Source organism: Serinus canaria, chromosome 10 (assembly GCF_022539315.1).
Source record: "Serinus canaria isolate serCan28SL12 chromosome 10, serCan2020, whole genome shotgun sequence".
Classification (NCBI taxonomy): Eukaryota; Metazoa; Chordata; class Aves; order Passeriformes; family Fringillidae; genus Serinus; species Serinus canaria.
Genome location: NC_066324.1, coordinates 3,940,091 through 3,965,105, shown reverse-complemented (window position 1 = coordinate 3,965,105; position 25,015 = coordinate 3,940,091). Strand labels below are relative to the sequence as shown.

At 44.3% G+C, this 25,015-nt stretch overlaps 1 protein-coding gene across 2 annotated transcripts in view; it reads right to left on the bottom strand.

Moving 5' to 3' along the window:
* IGF1R (insulin like growth factor 1 receptor) overlaps positions 1–22,454 on the bottom strand; it is a 170,038-nt gene extending 147,584 nt beyond the window's left edge. For both annotated transcript variants that reach the window (XM_050978276.1, XM_050978277.1), the window contains exon 1: positions 21,050–22,454. In XM_050978276.1, the coding sequence (XP_050834233.1) occupies positions 21,050–21,143 (94 nt within the window). In that variant the 5' untranslated portion in view covers positions 21,144–22,454. The remainder of the gene's footprint in view (positions 1–21,049) is intronic.
* Positions 22,455–25,015: the final 2,561 nt, after the last annotated feature.

Here is a 25,015-nt window from a genome sequence, read left to right as displayed (position 1 = left end):
ATTTATAGGCAAGGGAAAGCTGTTAGAAGCACCAGCTGAATGCAATTCCAGGATCATTCCCTGCAACACTGCAGAGGAAAAAACTGCAGAAGAAAGCAGGTAATGCCTAAACCACTAAAGATGAGCCCCTTCCTCAAAGGAGACAGACTTCAAACCCCTGCACCTTTTCTCATCCCACACTATAACTTCCCTGACAGCACCACAAAATAAGCACGTGCCATTCTACACAAAATATGTAACATACAAGTGAGTAGGTGGCACATTATGATCAATAACTATGAGAGTAAAACATTTTTTTAATGGTGCTAATAATGTTTCAACCCAATGCCAGCAGCTTCAGTCTAATGCCTGCTAAAGCAAAAATGGAAGACTGAAATTACAAGCTGTTTATAACACTGAATTTATGTTTCACAATCTGTGATGACAATAGAGCTTAGCAAAAATTGTCTCTCCTGGGGACTGTTCTTTCCACCTTTAAAGAAAAAATAGTTGTGTGCACGATTTTATTTATTTGTTTTTAAAACAGTTGTCTGCACATCCAAGTGACTCAGCAACTGGCTGACAGAAACCTATGGGATATACACTTAGGCAGCTGGGATAAGCAGCCAAATTCTTCCAGAATGAAAATTCATCATGTGGCTGGGCTCAGCAACTCACATTTAGGAAGACTTTACCATGCCCTTAGTTGCCTGCCAGGTTGCCACCCTGCAGTAATCTAGGAAAGCTGTCACTCTTTAAAAGCTTTTGGGGAATTTGCTTAGTATTATTATTTTCCAAAAATGGCTGGATAATCAGGCCAGATCATTCAGCTTCATTAGAAGCCAACTGACAAAACAATATCATAACATACAATTGCATCCATAATGGTCAGCAAAGGATTTAATAGTGAGTCATAGATCCACAGAAAAATTACAAGTCTGATGCAACTACTCTTAACAATATGCAACACAGGGCCCTACTATGCTGTGCTAAGCAGCTCTTAAGAAATCCCACGTTCTCTGGCCTTCCACAGCAATGTTTCTGTCTTAACAAACTGAACTAAGACTTCCATTAGTCCCTTATTTCCAACAAAATAAAAATTTAACATGGTGTTAAAAAAAAAATAAAGATCTAACTGAACAGAAGAAAAAGTTAATGCTATCAAACGTCCTTTAACAGAACAGGGAGCTCTTCCACCCCTCCCTTCACATGGCAGCTACACAGCTCAAAAATCACATAGGTCATGCTGTAACCTGTTTTCTCAAGGCAGTTAAAATATGACCAACTTGCAATCTCCAAAAAGGGCTTTAAAGGTATTAAATTACATATATGCAGGTGCTGTGGGGCTTTCCAGCCATGAGCTAACTAGACTGAAAAAAGAACCTTCCTCTCCAAATAAAAGGTAAAACACGTGGTCTGGCCAGAGACAAGGTAACATAGTTCAGGCCTTATCAACCAAAAACACTTGCACTAGAACTCAATTTAAGGCAAATGCAAACCAAAGTTGCTACACCAGGAGGAGTTCCTATGTGAACTCATTTTTCTGGTGAATTGGATGCTTCTGACTTACTTTTAGTATCACAAACCTAGCCCAAGCAAGGGAACAAGTGCCTTTGTTCCACGAGGGCAGCGTTCACACAGTATTTATTGTCTCCAAGGCATCACAGCACAATAACCATGGAAAAAGAGAACCAAACACCTCTGTGATACCACTCAAGGTGAGTCCCTCCTCAAACAAAACATCCTTAATGCACACAGGTAAGAAGCTGCCAGATAAACAAGGCTAAGCATGGGAAACCAGAGCTCTTTAGGCACAATCAACCACTAGAACTCCAGGAGTTTCATTTCTCTGAAAATACAAGGAAAGCTTGAGTATAGGATTTTCAATGTATCTGTGCAGATGTTCTCATCAGCAACTGATTGAATCTTACTGCAAAACAGTAAAAATAAAAAATAAAGTAACATAAATATACATAACTTGTTAAAAAGAGACGAGCCAACAGTGGCTTACTCCCAGCTGCTTCCCACACTTACATTCAAGGTGACATTTCAGCCCATACTGTCTGTTTTACATTTACATACTGCCCAAGACATTGGATTTCCAACCCCATGCACAGTTTTTAGACACTGCCTAGATGCACTGTGGGTGATGCACGATGCTGCAATTCTGGTGAGCAGAACAGTTTGGGTATTTAACCAGCCAGGCTCTGCTAAGTTCTATTGCTTGGCAACTGCAATTCCTGTCACCATATCCACTTTCATCAGAAGAGCACTGGAATGGCAGAGCAAGCAGGAGAATTACTATTCACCCTCTGGTAGGTGCTTCTGGAGAGCCTGGGGTGCCACAGGTTACCCTGATGCATTTCTAACAAATTCCCCCGTGAGAAAGCAGTGAGTCCAACAGGGTGAGACAAATAAATCCATGGCACCTTTCATTCAGCAGCTCCTCATCAGGGATTACCTACTCCACCCCCCTTCTCAGCCAGAACTGGGGGGAAGAGTGTTGCAAGAAGGGTGTTGCAAGACTTTGGGGGGAAGAGGATGCAGGAAGTTGCAGGAGATGGGACTAGGACAAACCAAGCAGCAATTTCAAACTTGGACGCTGCTCTAGGCTCTCCCAACTTCAGGAACCTCCCCTCACTGGGATGTGCAGCAGCACAGATTTATTCCAGAAGAAAAATCAAGGCAAGACCAAGATGGAGAGCTCAGTCTTCATCACTGTTTTTACCCTTTACCTTGTTTACACACCCCTCTCCTACCTAAAGGCACGGATGATGAACAAACACTTAATCTGACTGCACCCAGCTCCCTGGTACTATTTCACTATTTGTTCTGGTCATGAAGAAGATAATGTAAAAAATTAGAAGAAATTTGAGTCAGAAAAGATGGATAACATCAAGGAGAGAAAAACAACTGAGTGAAAGTTTTGCTCTGTTTTTATAGTGAATATCTACAGAGGGATGTACACAAAATGAGATTTATCTCAGGCACACAACTTTAAAGTCCTCATTAAAATTAGCTTGTTGCATTCACCAGGAAAAAGTAGATCTAAAGAGGCTTTTCTAGGTTTAACGTGAACTGATTCTTGAAATGCACCATTTTTTGGAAAGATCACTATTTCAAAATATCTCATCCTCTCAAAAAACAATTTTCATGTTAGGCAGGGGGACACAACACACTAGAAGCTTTCAGACTCATATTTTCTTAACTGCAATAGAACTTAACTGCCATGACCTGGTTGATGGAATTAAAATAAAAATATCCTCCCTGGAGGAACTGTGGAGTGAGCAACTGCTGTCAAAAGTGGTTTAGCACTAGAACACCTGGAACCTCAGCCTGTGAGCAGGTGTGTTTCTTCAGTAAAGTATTAACAAATGTGCACTATTTAATATTTAAATTATTATAGAAAATATATTTATAATTAACCTATGGTAAGAAATCTTCCTTAGAGAACTCTGATTAAAAATTAAACAGTGAACTTTATCCACTGCAACAGATGAAAGGAGGAACTAGACAAAGGGAAGCAAGAGAAACCACATGAACCCTGTAATACACTCCTAAATATATAAAGCTAAGTGACATAATCTTTAGTTTCATTGCATTCAGAAACCTTTTTATCATGATAACAATTGAGACACTTTACATTCTGCAAGACAGACAAAGCAGTATTAGCTGATCTCAATGGCTGCCATCCCTCAAACAGAGGGACCACCCCAAAAAATAATTCTGGATATCTGATGAGAAGGAAACTGACACATGGCCAGAAGCTGCTCACAAGACTTTAGAATTAGGCTACATGTCTGCATCAAAGCAAACCTCTCTCTGGACCCAGACTACATTCAAAAAAGCTCTGGTGAGACTGTTTCCTTCAGACACAAGGAAGGTTTCTCCAAGCTCTGAAATCCCACAACTAATTATAGCACCCCACATCCTTCCCCACCATCATCAACAGCAAAACCAGCTGCCAATCTGGGAGGTAGGAGAAGAATCTAATCTCCACTGAGCCACTAGAGCCACCCCAAAAAAGGCATTCTTCTGCCTGTAGTTATGATTTGCCTGCCCAAACAACATGAAGTCCCATCAGCCAAGCAGCTCCTGCCAACACAAGCTGTGCTGCCGGGGCGGGTGTTCAGTGGCACAACCGCACCGGCTAACAGTGCCACATCCACGTCCAAACACAAAGCTTTAAACCAAGCCAGACAAAGAAAAACAAAGTAAAAGGAGGGTGGGAAAGCACAGGTAAAAAGGATTTGGACAAGAACACCCTCCTTTCTAGCTGCCAGCTTGAAGGTGAGCTGGTGTGGGAGCAGAGGTGATGGACAGCCCTCGGCCTCGCCTCACCCGTCTGACAGCTCGGCTGGCCCCACTCCGCTGTTGTGAAAGAAAACCACGGTATTTGTGCAAGGCTAGTTGGTTCCATGTTAAGAAAACACATCTGAGCCGACAGTGCTTTGCTTTACCACATGCCAGCTTCATTCAGCTTCAGAGTCAGAAACCAGGACTCGGTCTCCTCATTGCCTCCACAGTTAACCAGCAATTCAGGACACAGACAAAGTCCTGAACTCGGAACCACCCCCATCTGTGAAAGGGCCACACTGCCTTTAACAGAAAACTTCCTAGTCCGCTTTGGAAAACACGAGTGCCCAAAGAAGGAGGTCCCTAAGTGACAGGAATGACTGTGCTGGGTAACACTGTGTGAAGACATTTACAATGGAACAGATAAAAACAAAGAAATTCAAAGAAAGGGACTGGGAAGCAATCTTTGTTTTGGTGTGAACTGGTGCACACCCATGCCAGAGAGGCGAGAAACAGGAATGGGTCTTCATGGAGACCGTAATTTATTAAAATGTCACAACAAAGAGAGAATACTGTGACTAACAGACCCTGGGAGCTCCAGGCAGCTAAACCAATCCAAAGGATGATGGTTTATCAGAAAGGAAAGGCTGGTCAAAAGGAAGTAATGAAGCAGATATCCACCAAAGAACAAAAAGCAGGTCTGAGCACAGAGCCAGAAGCAAGACTGCACCAGAACTTACAAATGAAGTGTAAAACATCAGACTTGGCAATCCTGCTGCCAAGGAATTATTTACCACACCACGATCAATATTACAATACACACAGAGACGAGTATTTTTATCTCAACCTCCATTTGACCCGGTGGGAGCTACAGACACTTTCTCACACTAATTCACATACTTCAAGGAGAGTCAAGATGGGAAAAAAAGACTTGGAAGCATTTCAGGTTCTGTCTTATTTCACTGAATCATACCAAAACTATCAGAGGGAATAGTTAAGAATTGATTTGTGCTACCCAAGACCTGATCAGTAAAGCAAAATATTCAAGGATCACGGGAAGAGGTTTTGCCCATGCATTGAGCCAAATCCTGGTTGTGCTGTCAGTCCTTTCAAGTCTTTGCTCTTCCTTCGCTACATCAAAAGCGTCTCTTAAAAATTCCTCTGAAAAGCCTGGACAAGTGCCTGAACTTCCAAGATCTATCCCTATAGCCTTGAGCAAGAGTGATGGGAAATAAGCTTTCCTTCTCAATGGCTACTTTTAAGTGTTTCTTTTTTTTTAAAAAAAAAGGCAACCACTACTAGACCTATTACAAATTTGGAAACTGCAGGTCAGAAAATAGGGAAGGAGGGGAAGGCAATGGAGGGAGGAAGAAATCTGATTTTCAGACAATCAAGTTGAAAAATCCTTACTTCAGTGAACTAGCAAATAATGTGTTAGACATCTTGCTTCTGAAACACAACCACGCTAAAGGGAAAAGGGTTAATTATATTCCTCATGCCCCAGAGTATTTCAACAGGCTATGAATTATGTTCTTCTGAAGGGCAAGTTGTTCTTTTATTTATTGTTTAAAGCACAAACATAAACACGAAGTGTCCAACCCTAAGGTGGTGATTACCACTTTTACTTAAACAGAAATGCAGGGCTGCAGGCTTTCTCTGCTATAAAGCTTTTAAACCTGTTCTGTTCCTCTGACATTTTCCCCCCTCACTCTTCTCTGATAGAGATCACAAAAACAACTAAGACATCTGACATACAGGAGAACATCCTGCTGATTAAGAGAAAACAAGAGCACATTACTCTTGAGAGGATACAAAGCATCACTTCCTAATGCGTTCTACTCTGTCAGCACAACAGGCATCTTGTCATTTCAAAGGGAAACTGGTCATATTGATTTTTCCAAAACACAAGTATTATAAAAATATTATACATTTAATTGGTCTTAACAAAGTGCTCTTGTAGTGGGCATATCAACAGAGATGCTACAACAAGGCAAGATATAAGATATCAAGGTGTGGCTGTGAGTAATTGAAGATCCTCTGCAAGCGGCAGCATTGAGAACTGCCAAGATCGCTCCTCATAAAGCTTCTTGCAGCTCCTTTAAACCTCCGTTCGACTGAGAGGTGTCTTTAAAGTGTGACAACTCTTACTCCTGAATTCACAGCACTCTGAACAAACATCATACTTTGCTGAAAACCAGTGTCCTTTCCACGCCTCACCAAATTTCAACCATGCAACTCAGCGCTCCATGTTTGCTCAACTTTTTCTAGAGGAAAGGAAAGTTCTTTACACCCTCTCAGAGCAATTTATTCCTCTCGTTGTTCCCTTGCAAAAGCCAGACCAACTGAATCAGCTCCTCTGACTGAAAACCGCACACCCTGCCTGTCAGGAAGCCGGCAGGATTTTTTTTCCTGTTTTGTTTACAAATTCAAAAACTGAGTTCTTCTCAGCAGGGTCAGATATCCCTTCTTCCCCCCATTCCCAGTTTACTACAATCCTAATTATGGCAACACTGAAGAAAATTTGTACATGCTTTCCAAGGAAAAGGTATATTTCTTCTTCTCTTCGTTCTTTATTTCTGTTTTAACAGAGTATATCAGAGTGTAGCCAGGACAAGTTTCAGTGGTTCAAAGACCATCTGAAAATATAGGCAGAACACAGGTTGTTACTTGCCCTTTGAGAATACCCCTTCAGAAAAATTCTTTAAAATCAGAATTTTGTGAGGGATGCAGCAGAGGAGCATCCTCCCAGGGAACTAAACTAAGTTCTCTCTTCCTGTAGTGATAATTCAAGGCTTCTTTATAGCTTGCTTCCAGTATAACTCAGAAGAGTGTACACCCTCCCTTTCATTTCTTCCAACAAACCCCCCTTCAGCAGAATTTACTCTTACATATGCAACGTGGGCAGAGTCTAGTAATGTGACTTAATAGTTCCTAACCAAAGAAAAAAAAGGTTTTGCTAACAGTAAGTTCTAGGAAGGAAAAAAAGAAATTTTAAATCTTACCTGCACTTACCACAGTGTTTCTAATTAGTATCTGTCAAAAGAGCATTTCCATCACAAGAAAAGAACAAAGCTGCAGAATGACAGATGATTTGCCTCTCATCAAAAGGTAATTACAAACAACAACAGACACACAAAATGTTCTGTGTCCCACTCCTCTGCTGCCCCTGCATCCCCCTCTGCCACTGCGCCTCGCTGCAGAGGAGCAGGGCACTGCCACAGCAACAGCACTGGGAGCACGGGGATTTCAGGGGAGAATGAATGGTCCGAGCCAAGCAACAGAAACACAGGTCAGTAAGAAAGAGCCCCAGTACCGAGGAGACTCATGAAAACTTTAACCTTCAGCTTCTGTCATTAACCACTGAAGACACCTCTTCCCCCCACCTGGCTGCGGGGCGAGCGTGTTTCAGTGTGCGGATTATCATTCCTTGGAGGTAACTCAGCCGCCAGACCATCACACACACACCTGTTCTCACTGCAGACATCCCTGTCCTGACACCCAGGGCAGCGTTGAGTTACTTCAGAGAGAGTCACTTCCACATTCCACCCTCAAACTCCCTCCAAGAAGTGATCAGTCACTCTCAGCTTTCACACTTCAGTAATTTTGGAATCAACAGGAAATGGAGATCAATTGTGATTTTACTAACTCAATAGTGACTCATCATTCAACTCCCTGTAGCCTTCAAATTCATCTGTGAAGAGACGTGATAGCGAGGCCAAATTAAAAATAGCAAATCTGGCTCACTCACAATTAACACTCACTTGTCCATCAGATTTGCCTCGGATTGCGAAATTTTTGGGATTGCGACATTCTGACGGTTTTGCGTCAGATCCCAAACGCACTCACAATGTGCCTTTCTCAACTCAACCAGGAAAATAATCAATGGCATAATTTATTATATAAACTAACTGTACCACGCCCTCTAACATCCATCCATGTCTAAATAAGAGTTAACTCTGCCCATCAGGGTCCCCAGCTACTGACAACAAATCTTCTACTCTTTGTCTAATGAAAACACTCTCAAATCATTAATTTCTTTCTGCTTACACAACCTTCAAGCCAAAAAAACCCCCACATTTGCATGAAATCGAAAGTCAATAAAAAACAATTATTTCATTTACAAAAATAGAAAATCATTTTATATAAACCACTTAAATGCATTCTTCTAAAAATAAACTTAATTACAAATCTAACATGAAACTGTAACAGCATATATTAGGGCAAATGCCTACTGTAATTTAAATAAAATAAAAATAGTAAGCATATAATTTACACCAAAAAAAAAGTTGGGACTGGTGAATTTGCTGTTCAGCGCTCTCTTGGAGCCACCCTTTGATGAAATGCTCAGAGAGCTTTTACTTTCAACAGCTACTTCTGCAGTGCCTCATTTCAGTTTACTGCAATAGTTCAGTTCAACTGAGCTCTTAATCCCAAATTAAAAAGGACTCCCTGCATAGAAACCTGTGAAACAGTCAGTATGAACCCTAAACTTTTGAGAAACAATGACAAACTATTTTCTCTGTTTATTTTATTTTAATCATGCCTCTCCTTCACACTTGGAGTTTTAATTAAGTCTTAAAACCCAGATCTTCTGCATTTCAATTAAAATACCATTTTCCATCCAAATAAAAAAATGAGAAGTAATCTACCAGAAAATACATCATTTGCCATTTTGTCACTTAAAAATGTGAAAATTAAGGATCTGAGCCAATGCATCCAAGGCATCTAATTATTTACATGAATTTGTAGAAACACATTGCTATTCACTAGCAAAAAGGTCTGTACTTTCAAAAATGGTTGTTTGTGAATCAGAGTTCTAACAGCTGTCAGTCACTAAAAACATCCAACTAAAAATATGCAAAATGAGATTAAAACTGTATTCAGAGCGAGCTCTTCCTGCTTGCTGTTATAAGTCACTATGAAATCCATTTACTTCATCTCAATAAAAGAAAAAAATACATACTAGTAGTGCTCTGAGGCCTTCATGCTAAAGAAGAAATAAACTTGGAATGACAAATTGGATCAAAATTCAAAACATTTTCACCAGAAGGTTGCAAAGCCACATGATCCAATCCCCCTGGCATCTCGCAGTGCACTTCCACGAGAACAGAGAGGAATGCACACAACCAGGGTGTGCAGACATCCCAAATGGAGCATCCCTCCCTCCCCCTGCAAAAATCAGTAAACATGACATGGCAATTACATCCTCAGCCCCTTCACTCTCCCCTTCTCCCCATTACACAGGATTCACCTCTTCCCATGTCAGCAGCTCTGGGAGAAGCTGCAAGGGCATTGAACACGAATTCGAGGCACGAGACACTGGGAGCAGGGACAGTCATGCTGAGCTCAGAGCAGTGTTCTGGTCCTGCAGTGAACAAGGGCTGCAGCCACATGTGCAACATGCAGGAAACACTGGAGAGCTGCACACTTCTGTGAGCAGCTGCTCCTGAAGGAAGAGAAATCCCATGGAAGGAACAGAGAGCATCCCAGCACATCCTCACAGCGAGGCCGAGCCACGCTCAACCCACCTCAACTTCTCTTTCATTCTTGCTGCACATGACACCAGGTAATGTTCACAGCTGCCTGTGAAGACCTGGGTGTATTTTTAGTGTAATATACTATCTCCTTATCAGTCAGCTGATGCCAACACCCCCATCCTCACACTTCTGTTCAGAGTACAGTCATAGAACGCCTGGCAAGGAGCCGCTTCCCAGTGAAAGTGCTGTCACCTGGATGACAGAGCCACAGGAGCATCCCAAGTCACATCCCTGCTGCAGAAACTAAGCCTTTAACCACCCCCCAAGGACAGCACTTTCTGTATTTTACAAATGGGGAGGGAAATACAGACACCCGGAGGAGGAACACCATTTCTTCCCAACCTTTCAATACTGGCAGCTCCTGAAGCACGAGATGTGATCACTCCCTATTTTAGCATGCATGACTACCAATGCTCACACAAATTCTCTGGTTCCTTTTAAAATCCAGTACTTAAAATTACAGTATTTAACTTGAGGCTTTTCTCTCCAACTAGTGGATGGATAAAGGTGAATGCACCAGTAACATCTTAGCTACATTTTATTTGCTCTTTGTTAAAAGGAAGACCCTTGCTCTGAATTTATACTTTTCAAATCAGTCTAAAAACAAAATCAAATTGGAAAGAAAAACAAATGTGAACACAACTATGCAGCATTGTGATACAGCATCTGATTCCCACATTCCAACTCCCTTTCCCTTCAACGCTGCAATGCATTACAGACAAATTTAAAAATAAAGTCACTGATATCAACTACTAAGACACCAAGAAAATCCTCAGACAGTGTTGGCTTAGCCAGTGGAATGTGTAATTCTTGTCTACATACTATCACTTTCTTTCATGAAAAATACTGGAAATATCTTTTTGCCAGGTTAACCAACTCTGACTTCAATCTCGCTGACATTTCTTAAGCAGAGCTGAATAATTCCATTCATATGCAAATGGTACAATAAATCGTGAGTAGCAGCATTTGCAGCTCCCTCACAGAGATGAGCATTCACTCTCTCCAAGTCTCATCCTCAGTGATGCACCCAAAATCATACCCAGCCCTAAAGGTACAGCCCCAGTGATTTACAGAAGGAATATTTTCAGCCTTGATGTTGACTGAGGTTTTTTTTCACTTTGTGGGGTATTTTTAAATATTAAGGAGATGAAAGAATCGAGAACTGAGATTGCATCTGTTGCCATCACAATTTAACCACAGTCCATGTATTTATACAGTGGAATCTCCAAAATAACACTGCATCTGTTAAGATGACAGTGATTTTCCATGGGCTGTGCTGCACTGTAGCTGAGTTACTCCAAAGCTGTTGCTTTTGAAGTGCTGATTTCGATCCACCCCAAATTCTTTTTGTAATCTTCCTCAAACATGTTGCATTATAAAGCTGTTGTGTTCCTCAGTGTGGCTTGGGAACAACAAAACCCTCATACATCTCATCAGTGGGCATTTGGCACTGAAGCCTCACAGCTAATGCAACATGTTTATTTAAACAATGAACTACCCAAAGAGCTGTACACAGCCCGTGTACAAACAGATGTGTGTTTCATGTGTGCTCCGCTGCAGCCCAGAACCTCCAGCACAAACACTCCACTGCACTTCTCTGCCTGATTCCTGCAGGACAACAACTGCACTAACTTGGAAGGGCCTTTGTTCCTTCACTGGCCACTTCAGAACCACAACCCACCTAAGAATATCTAAGCTTGAATCTTAAAAGAGACTCTCATACCAGAATGTGAACATTCGATATGTATGTCATGCCTCTTGTTGAGACAGTATAAATGAAAATATTTGTCCACGTAGTCAGCCTACTCCAATGTGACAAAAATATAAACATTTTATTAGAAGTCACACAAAAAAAGAAACAAACAAACCTTCAGTCACTCCCAGGCAGCATCCTGGCAGGCTCAAGTCAGTCTCTAACCAAGCCAAGTCACAAGTATGAAATAACAAACTTGCTTTTCTTACACCCCATTGCCACTCTTTTCTACAGGGACAACTGCAGAGACCCCAGCTCCACCAAGGACACAGCTGCAGGGAATACCAACATCACTTAATAACACAAAATCTCCATACCCAAGGTGCACAAGCAACAGGACTAACAACAGACCCTTTGACTTTTTGGATCCTCCTGCACATACAAGCGGTCACACATCCTATTGGCCTTCAACTTGCCCCAGCTCCACATCTCTCAGGTCTGAGGAAGAGGAGCAAAGTGCACAGAGGAACAGCAACTTACTCTGTATCTCTGAGCACAGGTGGACATTCACTCACTCCATACATCACAGGAGACACAGTGTTTGCAAGGGACCAATAAATTGCCATCAATCTCAGAGACTAACAACGTGACAAAAGCTTCAGCCACAATGAACTGAAAGATGATGTTAACTGCAGCATCACCAGCCGCTTCATCTTGCTGGGGCTCAGAACAACCAGAGAGAAGCAACAGTTAATCCAGAAGTGGAAGCTGGGTTCTATCACAATTCCAGTGGGCTCCTCCTTCTATCCAGTGGAACTCTGAAATCAAAGTTTGCCTCATCACTCTGTTGAGTCTCTCTAAAGTTGGTTTTTACCTGAAAGAAAGGTAGAACTACCTGAAAGCTTAAAAAAAAACCCAATCCACGCTATGTAAGTCCAGCAGTATTTTGGAGAACAAACCAAATCCCCAGTGGGGCACATTGAATCGACTAAGGAAGACAACAACGGAACTACACATCAAAAATCCCCAAAAAGAGAAAAAAAGAACATAATAAAACTAAATTATGCCCTGGCAGAGCACAGGGACAGGGCAAACAGGGAATTTCCATTGCCATTTCAACTCTTCACACTTCGGCCAAGCGTTACTCCGAGGTCAGCTGAGCTGAGCGAACACATGTCCCTTCCTACCGTGCAGGGCTGGTTCCTCACTCCATGCCCAACATGAACAGAGTGCACTCTTCAAACTTTTCAAGGCTACTCTCACACAAACATACCAAGGAGATGTGAGAAGAGCAGCAGGGAATTAAAAAGTACTACTTGTAGAAGGTCAAAATGTGGAGACAACTACAAACTGAAGCCAATGGAAATAATAAGGAAAGCAGCCCAGTGAGATCCAGGATAAAGCCCTTCCCTGCAAGCACAAGCCAATTCTCTTGTAAAAAGTTGGTTATAGACACTTTCCAGGGGCAACTGTCACCAGATCTTTCTCCAAAATGCTGTATGCCTTTGACTAAGGCTTAAGATTTGAACTATCCCTGTCTACAAGAAGACCTTCCACTTTCAGAAAATCCTGCAATCATTTTTATGGCTGCTCTATCACACATCATTATGGCAGCTTTTTCCCCTATCCCATAAATTCCTTCGGGAGCTTGCTTCTCAAATATAATGAGCTGCCTGTCTGTAAAATCAGGAAAATCAGCACTGAGTCAATGTATGTTTGGGGAAGCTGCTTCTGCATCCAAGAGCCCAGGAATTCTCTTTCCTCACCAATAACGCTCTCCAAACACAATGGCTCAGCTCTTGCAAACTTTTCCTGGAAGACTTCTCAAGCTGAGCACCACCATCCATATGCAAATCAGACACCGGCCCCGCTAAGTACAAGCACCTTGCTAGAAGAGCGCTTACAAACCCACAGCAATGCTAACAGAGAAGAGTAAATAAAACAAAGCGATGCCACCCTAACCTCAGCAACACACAGCAATCAGCAAACCCTTTCAACCGGTGTGCTTACACTTTTCAGCCCATAAATGCTCTCCCTGTTTCAGCAGAAATGTGTCTGTAACTAAAAACAAAGAGAGCACCTTGGTCCTCCCTGCAGCTTCGTCTCATCTGTCTTACACAAGAACTGCCACTACACCACAGTTTGAAAATAATGATGTACTCTCACTTGAGAATCACACACTCAGCTGCAGTTACCTACTGTATTCCACTACTAACAAATGGGAGAGATACTTCAAAGAGCACATTATCCTAGCTCTAATTTATGCATGCTCCCTCTTACCATCAAGCCATTTATTTTAAACCTGTCAGATATACTTGTAACATAGCATCATGAATAATTTAAAAAGTAATCTGTATAAACCAAGTTTATAAACTTAACAGCAGGTATAGTACCTTTCATTCAAGCAGACTGCTCTCTGATAAAGTACAAGGGATCTTTGACTACTTCAGCATGTATTCATTTCATGCATCCTGAACTTCAAAAAATTCTTCTTTCCTGCCTCCAACCAAACCCTCTGCTATTTGAACAGTATTGTGTAGGGAGCTCACTTACATGAGTAATGTAATAATTTGCAAATTGTTCATATTAAAGGAAAAAAACTACAAAGCTGCTGGAAACAGTCAATAAAAATGACCCATCACCAATTCAACAGCAGGGGATAACCACTCATGTAAAGTTTGCCTCTGTCATTAAAAACTCTTAATATTTCCTGCATCTGCCTGATCTTGTCACTTTCAGACACTGCTCCCAGCATAGGCAGAAGGGATGTTCGACAAAGAACTCCAAAAAAAAGCCCACCTGTTAAGAGAAAGTGTTTTGATCAGTTGATGCTCACACTTCCAAGTAAACAGAGCTATCTTTACAGCATGTAATGGCATCAATAAGAGGTTGGAGATAACATTCCCTGACCGGTCACAGAGCTATTGCAGCAACGTGTCCTCGCTGGCAACACAGGCAAACAAGCTCATTCGGCCAGGGGACTTGCCCCAAACACATCTCCACAAACCAAGGATTCACCGAAGCAGGACACACACACCAAACTTAGAAACTATGGTGGCAAAGCACCTGCAGTATGACTACTTACTGCTTTAAAAAATTTATTTGTATCATGTACACCTTTTTGAAGTCAGCAATGAAAAAAGTCTTAAAACCCAACCCGGGCAGCACTTCAGTGACAGTGGGAATTACTGCTCTAAGTTAGTACTAAAATTACTTTGTGCTACTGCAAAAGTGTGCATCTGATATTCTACCCAATTATTTACTGGTGGACTTGGTCCTCTAAAGGAATAAACTTAGTACTTTATTGGGGTGTGAGATCCATTCTCCTCAGATAGGTCAAAGAAAGTAGTGCCATTGAAAAAATTCTCTGGGAAGTCACTGAAATATACAAATGTTTGTTTCCACTCATACCATCAAGTTTACCAAGAGAGAAACAGACTAACTGGAAATGTACAGGTTTGGATATTCCAAAATTAATAAATAAATAAAATTCTGTTACATTAAAGCTTAGGAGTCATATGCAAATCAACCTGTAAATAAAGAAACAATTTTGCTTTTCAGCACATTTTAAACAATCTCGTGCCACAACAGCAACTTCCTGAGAATATCAACACCGAAGAAGTTAATTGGTGTCTTGCAAGATATCCTAAGGGAATGGCTCATGTTTTGCATTTGCAAAGGTTAGAAAGAAAAACTTTCAGTGATAAGGGCGAGTTAAACCTTCTCAACACAACCGGGTTTGCCAGAATGCATCTCCTTAATTAATTAATAAGTCAAAGTGTTATCAAACTTAATGAGCAAACCCAACAAGTCCTGTCTAAAGGAACCAGAATCTATCTTTGAGCTTGAGGACTCGGTACAGCTGTTTGCAGAGCACAGAAACATATGAATGAACACCGTGTGCTGCTGATCGTTTGCCTGTCCTCAAAGTTTCTCTCAGACAGTTCTGGACACAAAAAAAGACAAATATAGTACTCCAGAAATCAGTCCAGATTGTACCTGTCATGACTTGGCTAACAGGGAAAAAAAAGCAGTCCAAAAAAACCACACACAAGACAGGCTGGCTAACAACCACCAATGTGTCTTCATCAACTGCTGTTTGTTGAGTTCTGCTTTTGTACAATTAAAAAAAAAAGTGAAACTATTCTTTTTTAAGTGGCTTTCATAAATCATAAAAACTAATCCACCTAACCTACACAAAGAAGCTGTCTATACAATTTACAGTGATAGAAAAATTATACACATCAAATAGATCAAAATACTAAAACAGTATTTCTACCTTTCAAACACATCACTGCATTCCCAAAGTCTTTCTGCACACAAACTCTTAAAAGCAGCATGTTCCATTAGCACCAAAGCCCAGAAACCTTAAAAGCTCAGCTCTGTCAAGATCCAAATTAAACTGCAACGACAAATCTGCAACAACTTTAATTATGAGACTCCCGAGACAATTACTTAAACTGCAGCTTTTTTTAAAATTTAGCATCCACAATAGTTTTCAATAATAAACTGCAGTTTACCCATTCCTATGTACGCAATCACACATAAATAAAAACCAGCTGCTACTTGATAACATCCGAAAGCATTTCCAAATGTGAAAGCTTTACACTGAGATCCAAGCAAGAATGTATTTAATTTCATAAACCAAAGTTCCAGGAATTTTTTCAGTTGCCATCAGCTTTTCAAGTACAATAATGCTCATGAAGTTCATTAATTTAACTACAGATAATTCAGATAAATACATTAACTTCTTAAAAATAATTCAATTCAGCACATTTTGTAAGTTATGAACTTTAGAGCCATTACAGATGATGAGCTAGATAAGTTGTTTGCTGTGTGGGATCACAAAGTTAACATCCAGTGTGAGAAAAACAGGTTTCCTGCATGTGTTATTGCCTCTCTCTCTCTCTCTCTCTCTCTCTCAAAGTTCAGGACCATAAACAAACTTCTCTACAATGAAGTTTGCGGTAGCTCACAATTCACACAGATGGAATATACACACAGTATAATTAATCATTTAACAAAACTGCCTCTTCTGCTCTCACTGAGTTAATCGTTCCAGTGATCACTGGTAAAATCTACCTCAGAGTAAAAAGAAAACAAAAATTACTGAGGAAGAGAAAAGGCATTAGTTAAACATGAACTGAAATTATCCTTTAAAGCTAATAGTTTCAGCCCTGAAATGGATTTTAATTTTAAATGTTAGATGCTTAAAAAAAAATTCTCCTCCAAGATTTCCTTAGTAAATTGCCAGTTTAGCAGAAAATTAAACAGGATTTGAAACAACTTTTCCCATGGTAACACATACTGATAGAAATTAATTATTTACCAATGAAGACAGATTCAAAAATCATCACGTGGATGCTCTTTGACATTAGATTTTGTGTGCATCTTTCAAGACGAAAACAATTTCAGCATCACTGGCGTGTGCTTTAACTATACCCTAGAATTAGTTTGGAGGAAAAACACGTCAGGGAAAAGCTGACACGAAAATTAACACAGTAGTTGATCATATCTGAGCAATTTCCCTATTAAACCAAATAAATCATGTCTTCTGTTGTGCTGAAGTCAATCTAATTGATCTGTCTTCTTGCTCTCGGCAGCCCCTTCCTTCCCCCACTTCTCAGAACATAAAAACTAAGTTAAATTTTCATCACTTTACACACACAAAACCCCTCAGTGTTTCTCCCTCAAATGTTGGTTCAACACTGAAACTTCCAACACACCCTTTTTCCACACCCATCCCTCTGCTTCCTCACGTTCAACACATTTTGCCTGATATTAGTTAAGTCCCTTCCATTTCCTAACCCTCTCAGTTTCTGACTCACACAAGCCTTTGCTCCAGTTCTGGTTTGCAAACTAGAAGTCCAACCCAAGACAATCAAAAAATGGTCCAAGTACTGCCTGGCTCACTCTCCCTGCCCCAGACTCCAGGCACCATCACTCCCTCCACTCTTCCCTCTTCTCCTCTTTCTGCAGAACCCCCTGATGCCAATTCCTTACTGGCTCTGGCATTTTCTACTCACAACCTCAATTACAGCAGGAATTATCCAACTCCCAGTTACCAACACTCCCTAACCACTGGGTGTACAGGAAAATGCTGATGCAAAAGCGAGGTGTGTGTAACGCCGACACTCAGCAGGTCATGAGGGCTTTACTAAGCAACCTGGGAGAGAGATTAAGCATCAGCATGAGCTACTGTTCATTATCAGAAACACAACATCCAGCCTGGATAGACAAACAAAAGCTCGGTGCTAACATGAGCAGACCCATCAAGATATCCATCAATATGAAGTATTATCACACCTAAAACTATTATTTTCCTTCTAAGTGTTTAACCCATTCCCTCCTAGACATTCCCTCTGTAAATACACAGAAGGCTGAAAATCAAAACCTCCATCATGCTCTAGGGAGAAAAGGAAGAAAACACCGTGTTTATGCCTCATCCTAAACCCACCCCCAGCATCAAACAGCCTCCAACAGTTGTAGCTTTACACATCAAATGCACGGGTACAGCACCACAAACTCCAGCTTAATGAAAGGTCTTCTCGTTTCCATTTTTGTGCCGTTCTAAAACAATCACAGGGAATTCTCAGCATTTTTAAATGACTTTTCCTGAATCAGAAGCTCCCCACTGAAGCTACCTGCATTTTAAAGAGGTTTCTGTCACATAACTACACACACATTTTATATAATTTAGCATTAAAGGGATGGGTCTCTCCCCTCCAGTTGTAACTCCTTTGTATTCCTATTTAGGAATGCCTTGCTTGTTTGACCGAAAATGGAAGTGCCTTTTAGCTATGACACAGTATATATGAAAAACAAATAAAAATTAAGATTAATCTTCCTTCCACTATTGTGGGGAGAGAGAAGAATATGAAGAGATGTAAAACATCTGCTCTGGAGATCATTTTTCCCCCTAACAGCAAAATTCTTTCAGCAATAACTCGTGAAAACAAAGGCTATTAAACTGTAAACTACAAAGACAATCGATTAGAGGCAGTATTCAGCTAAGACAAGTTTTTCAGCATATCTTCCCATATTTAAATGCCTGGATCTTCTTCAGAAGATATTTCATTCGGGATGCTCATTTTAGGTAAGTGGTAACCACAAACACTTCAGAGGACTAGAACCTAAAATCCTAAAGTATTCTTCCTGCATTACTTCATTGCCAGAGCTGGGTAAGCATTTTTATTTCAAAGTACTTTGTACCAGGTAAGACAAGGAAAACAATTCTAAGTGTGTATCCTAGCAGTTTAAGAATGCACCAAATCTCCTCCTCCTCCTCCCGCTCTGTTTCTCCACGCTACTGGATCCTTTGTAAGCCCTTCCCTGAGGAAGGACACGGGGGTTTTGGTTTTAAACTTAAAGATTAATCTTCCCTCTTGAAAACAGCTCTAGCCAAAAAGTTCAACTCATGGAAGTAAGACTGCAGTTCTCCAGCCCTGACTGGCCCAAAAGCCTAAACTGGGCCTTAATTTGAAAGGAGTTAACAGGCATTTACTGCCTAACAAAACATAATTATTACTCAACATGCATTACAGGCTCCGTCTATGTGCTTCTTGCTCACTTATCTTTTTTTGTGTACTTAGCCTCACTGCCAGTGCATCCAAAGAACTTCCCTTTCTTTTGAATCTGAAACCACTACTTTTAGAAAAGCCCTCCTGCCTCCTGAATTCTTTCCCTTTACATTTAAAATGGAGAAATTTGATCTCCTCGTTCCTTCCCTCCAAAAACGCATATCTTTCTGAAAGGGAGAGGCATATAACAACAGCTCCAGGAGTGTATTGAAAAACACACGGCAGAAGAAATTAAAGCATCAGGATGCAGTACAGGAACATCCCTGTTTCTGCAGACGCTGAAGGAGAGGGAGCATTGCTTAAAATGGTTGGGCTCCAAGGCACATTTACCATCTCTCCGTCTACAGAGATACTCCAGGAAACAAGGGAAGGCTAATTTCATGCAAGAGATCCTCAATCCAGCGTGAGCCCGACATACCAGGAGAAAACCGATCAGCCCCGGGATTAATCCGGCGATGATTGCAGTGTAATCAATGGCAGCGCAGCCCTCCCTGCCCCCTCGATTCCCCCTGCGCCCGAGAGGGGCGGGCACTGCAACACAATCACAGGTTGGAAATGCACAAAAACAAAGTCGGGGCTCTGGCAGCTCCCGAGCGAGGCGGGCGGCTGCGGGGATGGGCTGAGGATCCGCGGCTGGAGGGAGCCGGGCCCCGCACCACGATCCACGTTCTCCCGGTGTTCCCAGGGAAGCGGCTCCCTCGCACGCTGCTTCAGCCTCGGCGCTGCGTGCAACACGGCCGCTCAGAAAAATGCATCACCCCTAAGATCGCAGCCCGTTCGGCCATCAAACCTTTCTATTTAACCACAAACGTAAAGCGTCAATGTGCGAATTAATTCTTTTTTTTTCTTTTTTTTTTTAATAACGGCAGCCTGTGACCTTTAGATTGCGGGATGCCGCCGTAATTCCGCACCCCGCGCACAGCGAGTGAAACCCCTCCTCGGCGGTAAAGCGGCAATAAAAGGCAAGGCGTTCATTTCCAGGAATTCCTCACTCACTACGGCAGGTTATTGCATACAGCCTCTAAATATTGACAGAGATCAAGCTCCTTCCATGCGGAGAAAGCGAGCGGAGTCCTTTCCAGCCCTGCGAGTGTTTACTACGCAGCTCGCAGCCCTGGCTGCGGCGTCTGAGCGCTGCCCCGCGCTCGGGGGGGACACAAAGGAGGGGCACGGCCCCCTCCGTCGGGCTCGGGGCTGCGGCGCTGCCGACCCGTGTGTACAAGCAGGCAGCCGCCTCCCGGGAAGGAAGGCGGGCATGGCAGGGAGGGAGACGCGCAGCCCCGGGTTGTTAAACGTGCTCGAGGAGCAGACGCGTAACAGGAGGAAAACACGCAGAGCCCCGCGGGCAGGGGCGAGACCCGCTCGGCGGCGCGGCGGGAAACGGCGCGAGCCGCGGGAGACCCCCTCAGAGCCACGGGCAGGGAGCCCCTCACACGGACCCCGGTACGAACAGGGACCCCCCACAACCCCCTCAAGGACAGGGAGCCCCTCGCACACAGCCCAGACACGCAGGGAAGCCCCTCACGCACGCACACACACACACGGCGAGGGAGCCCCTCGCACAGGGAACCCCTTCACACACACAGGGAACCCTTTCGGCAGCCCCCTCACACACACAGGGAGCCCCTCACACGCACACCCAAACACAGGGAGCCCCTCTCGCATCCACACACGCAGGGAGGCCCCCCATCACCAGCCCACTCACACACATTCATACAGGGACCCCCTCTCACATACACGCACAACACCCACATAAACACACGCACATTCACAGAATAACACACCCCCCCATACACACACATACAGAGGGAGCCCCCCCCCCACAAACATAGGGACCCCCTCACGCTCCCCCAAATACACACACAGCAGCCGCCGCCCTCGCCCCCTCCCCGGCAGCCCCTCACTCGGGGGCTCCCTCACCGCGGGGTCCCTCGCCGCACCCCCCGGGCACGCACTGTACTCACTTTCCCCATTTGTTGGCCACAGACAAAGTGCGGCGAAGACGAGCAGGAACCCCCAGACGACGGCGAGGGACCCTCCTCCAGCGCCAGACTTCATTCCTCTTTCTTTAATTGGACAAAATCCCCCTTTCCGAAAACAAAACAAAGCAAAAAGAAGTCCAAAATTGTTCGCTTTCTTTCCTCTCCCCGTCCTCTAAAAATAACGAGCGGCGGAGGAGCAGCGGGGCAGGGTAAATAAATCCACGTTGCCTCAAGAAATGAAGGAAAAAAAAAAAAAAAAAAAAAAAAACCACGACCCTTCGGAGCGGCAAACCGGAGGGTTGTTGAGGTCCCTGGGTGTTGATCTTCCGGAGCAACCACACCAAAAATACACAGATATTCACGATGTATTAACGGCAACAACAACAAGGCATGGAAGCCCCGGGGCGACGCTGTCTCCGGGGCGGCGGGGCGGGCTCGGGGCGGCGGGCGGGGGGCGCCGCCGTCTCCCCTCAGCGCTGGCTGCGGTGGTACATCGTGCAGAGGAGCCGCAAACACGAGGCACATCGGGGCTGGCAGTCGGCATCTTCAACCTCCATTTTCAAACACCGCACACACGCACACACACAGAGACACAAAAACTGGGAGGGCCGCAGAGGGAGGGGAAGGGGGGGGCGCGACCCAGACAATCCTATTACAAAACAACAACAGCTCCGCCGTCCCCCCGCCCGGGGACGGGGCTGCCCCGGCGGGATCCCCGCGGCTCCGCTCCCCGCTCCGCCGGGGAGGGTGGGGGGGACACCCCACGCACAACCACCACCCACAACAACACCGCCGCCACCACCACGAGTCCGGCTGCCTGCAGAGGCTCGAAATGCAGAATTTGGGTCGAAAATGAATTAAAAAGGCTTCCCCCCTACGCCTCCTCTTCCTCTCCTCGGCGCGGCTGCCACAAGCTCCTTCTCCAAAAAAAAAAAAAAAAAAAAAGAAAAAAAGAAAAAAAAAAGAACTAAAAAAAAGGGGGAAAAAAAGCCGAATCCAGGACACACACACAAAGCAGCAGCAGCGGCAGCAGCAGCAGCAGCAGCAGCGGGGCGAGCGGAGCGCTCAGCACCCCGCCTCCTCCCCCCGCAGCTCTCCTCTTCGCATCCCTCCGAGCCGCCTTGCCATCGCGGCGGGGGCGGGGGGGAGGAGGACGACGACAACAACAACAACAACAAAAACCACCCAGCGAATTTGTAAATCCTTTTCCTTTTTTTTTTTTTTTTTTTTTTTTCCTTTCCTCCCTTTCCTCCTCTTTTCCCTCCTCCTCTGGGTGCGCGCGCGCTGCGAACCTTCCCCCGGCGCTGCCCAGCCCAAGGCAGGGGGAGGGGGATCCGGGAGAGGTGTGGGTGTGTGGGTGTGTGTGTGTGTGTGTGTGTGTGAGTGTGTGAGCGGGGCGTGGGGCTGCGGGGGGCGAGGTGAAGGCGATCCGGTTTGCTGAAGGTCAAACCCCAGGAGCTTGTTGCGAAGGGTCTGTAATTCCTCCGGGGAGGGAACGGGGCGGGGAGGGAGACGGGGGGGAAGGGTCTGCCGCTCTGCTGCTCCTCCCGATTAATTCGCCGCTCGCTTGCAGCAGGGTTCGCAGCGCTCTGCTGCCGCGTCTGCCCCCCCCAGTCCTCCTCCTCCTCCTTCTCCTCCGCGCTGCCTCCGTGTGCACGACGGAGAGTGAGCGCTGGTAAACAAGAGCTCGGCGTCGCTCCGCCGGCGCTTCTCTGCTCTGCGACCGCGCGGGGACGGGGGTCGCGCCCGCCTTCCCTTCCCTTCCCTTCCCTTCCCTTCCCTTCCCTTCCCTTCCCTTCCCTTCCCTTCCCTTCCCTTCCCTTCCCTTCCCTTCCGCGCGCGCTCCCGCTCTCCCCCCCCCTCCCGCGGGCTCCCCTCGCCCAGGCGGCGGCGCCGGCGGCGCGCGCGGAGGCGGCGGCGGCGCGAGCGAGCGCCGAGAAAAACCCGGAGTGGAGCAGGACCAGGAAGATGCTGCACCTCGGGATGCTGCGGCGCCCCTGCTGCTCCTGCCTCTGCCCCGGCATTCCCTAACGGGGAAACGGGAGAAGGAGACCTGGTGGATGTGCAGCGAGCATCCTGCGGGGCGGCGGGAGAGCCCACGAGCGAGTCCTGCCAGTGGAAATGCTGCTGCATTCCTGATTAAATAAATAAATAAAACATATAAAAAGAGATGGGGTTAGGAGGAAGGAGAAATCTATAGCTGCGATTTTTACATGGCATGTTTATTTATTTACGGTATTTAATGGAAGCCGCTCCTCCATTTCATCCTGAGAGCAAGGCCAAGGCCGGCCCCGGAGCGCTGCTCCCAGGTATGCGGGTCAGGAAGGAGGAAAGGGATGCCAAGGCTTGACCCAGTGCAGGGGACAAAGCGTGGTGGGACATGTCCCCATCCACACTCACCATCCTCCCCTTGCGCATTCACCGTCCCCATCCAACGCTCCGACGTTGTCACTCTGTTTCTCAGCTGTTCACTCGCATCCCTCAATGACATTGGACACCTGGCCCCAAATGTGGGGACTCGGGCTGAGTTGAAGCAGCAGAGGTTTGGGCTTTTCGGAATTGGAAGGCGTGGGCCGTGTTCCCGCTGTTTCGCCGGAGCTCGTAGTAGCCATGCTGCACGGCATATGGGTGTCCTGAGTGATCACAGATTTGTTGCAATACTTTGGCATGGGCAGATAGCAAAATGATGCTGGAGTATAAGAAAGCAGACATCTGCGAGCATTAGCTATATTCTAGGCTGTTGGTTGTTGGGGTTTTTTTTAAGAAGTACATTAAGAAATTTGCAAATGTCACATTATTAATGCAAATGTCAAAATTAAATTTTTACATTTAAACCTGAATTCTTCTTGAGCATCTTGTATTACAATATCCTTCAGTGATGCTACCCCATCATTTCCAACAACCTTGTACTGTACGTGTTTCTTCTTCTTGTTTTTCCATGTGAGAATGGTCCTGTGGTCTGAGTTACTCATCAACTCTTGTACCCCATAGAAAAGATGGAAAGGTTCAATTCTTTGTCACAGAAATTGAAGGGAAGATCAACAGGGACAGGATTGCCACACGAGCACACCTATGTGTAATTCAAGAATAACTCAAAACTATGTGCATTTGGGTGGTAGCACAACCCTCCTGAGATTCCCTGTAGGAAAATCAGGCATTTTCACATGAAACCACCCTGGAATGCCATGTGTGTGTCTATCATAGATTTTATCAGCCACACACGGGCTCTCGTGTCCTCAAATTGAACCAGAGAGATCTTCATGTGCCATAAATTTTTACTGTTGCTGGGTACAGCTGTGGCTGCTACGGGTGCTGGTTCTGAGCAGAACAAGTGTCCTTTCTATGCATGTCATGGCATTGATGCAGCAAAAATTGTAATGTCTTATTTACCAATTAATGTATTGTGTAAAGGCAGAGCTGAAGTGGGAACTGCATGTCTATCCTTCATCATTCTGCTGTCATAAAGAACTTTTATTTTTGTCAAATAGCCTTTCTTTCATTACTTTGGCGAATAGGGTAAGTCATGGACAAGCCTGTTGTACTGGGTGACATACAGGCAGAAAGCAGAAAGATGTGCTGTGCCTCCAAGGAGCTTCCAGTCTCATATAAACACAGCCCTATAGGTGTTGTGATGTTGTTTGTTTCTGGAATCTGTTGGATTCTTTTAAAAAGTTTTTTTTAAGAATTATAATAACAGCACATTGTTGAACAGGAGGCGTTTGCAGTGCTCTCCGTCCTCCTGAGCTGCTCTTGTGAAATTCATAATTTGCAATTATCTGGCTGGATTCTGCCAGGATGTCTTTACCTTTTATTCTGTGGAGGTACAAGGGAGGAATCCCTTTTTCTGCAAATGCCCAGGTGCCCATAGCTCTGTTCTCTTAACCTCTCAAGAGGAGAGCTGTGCGCAATGTTCAGCTTTCCTCACGCTTTCCCATGTGCAGCAGCTTC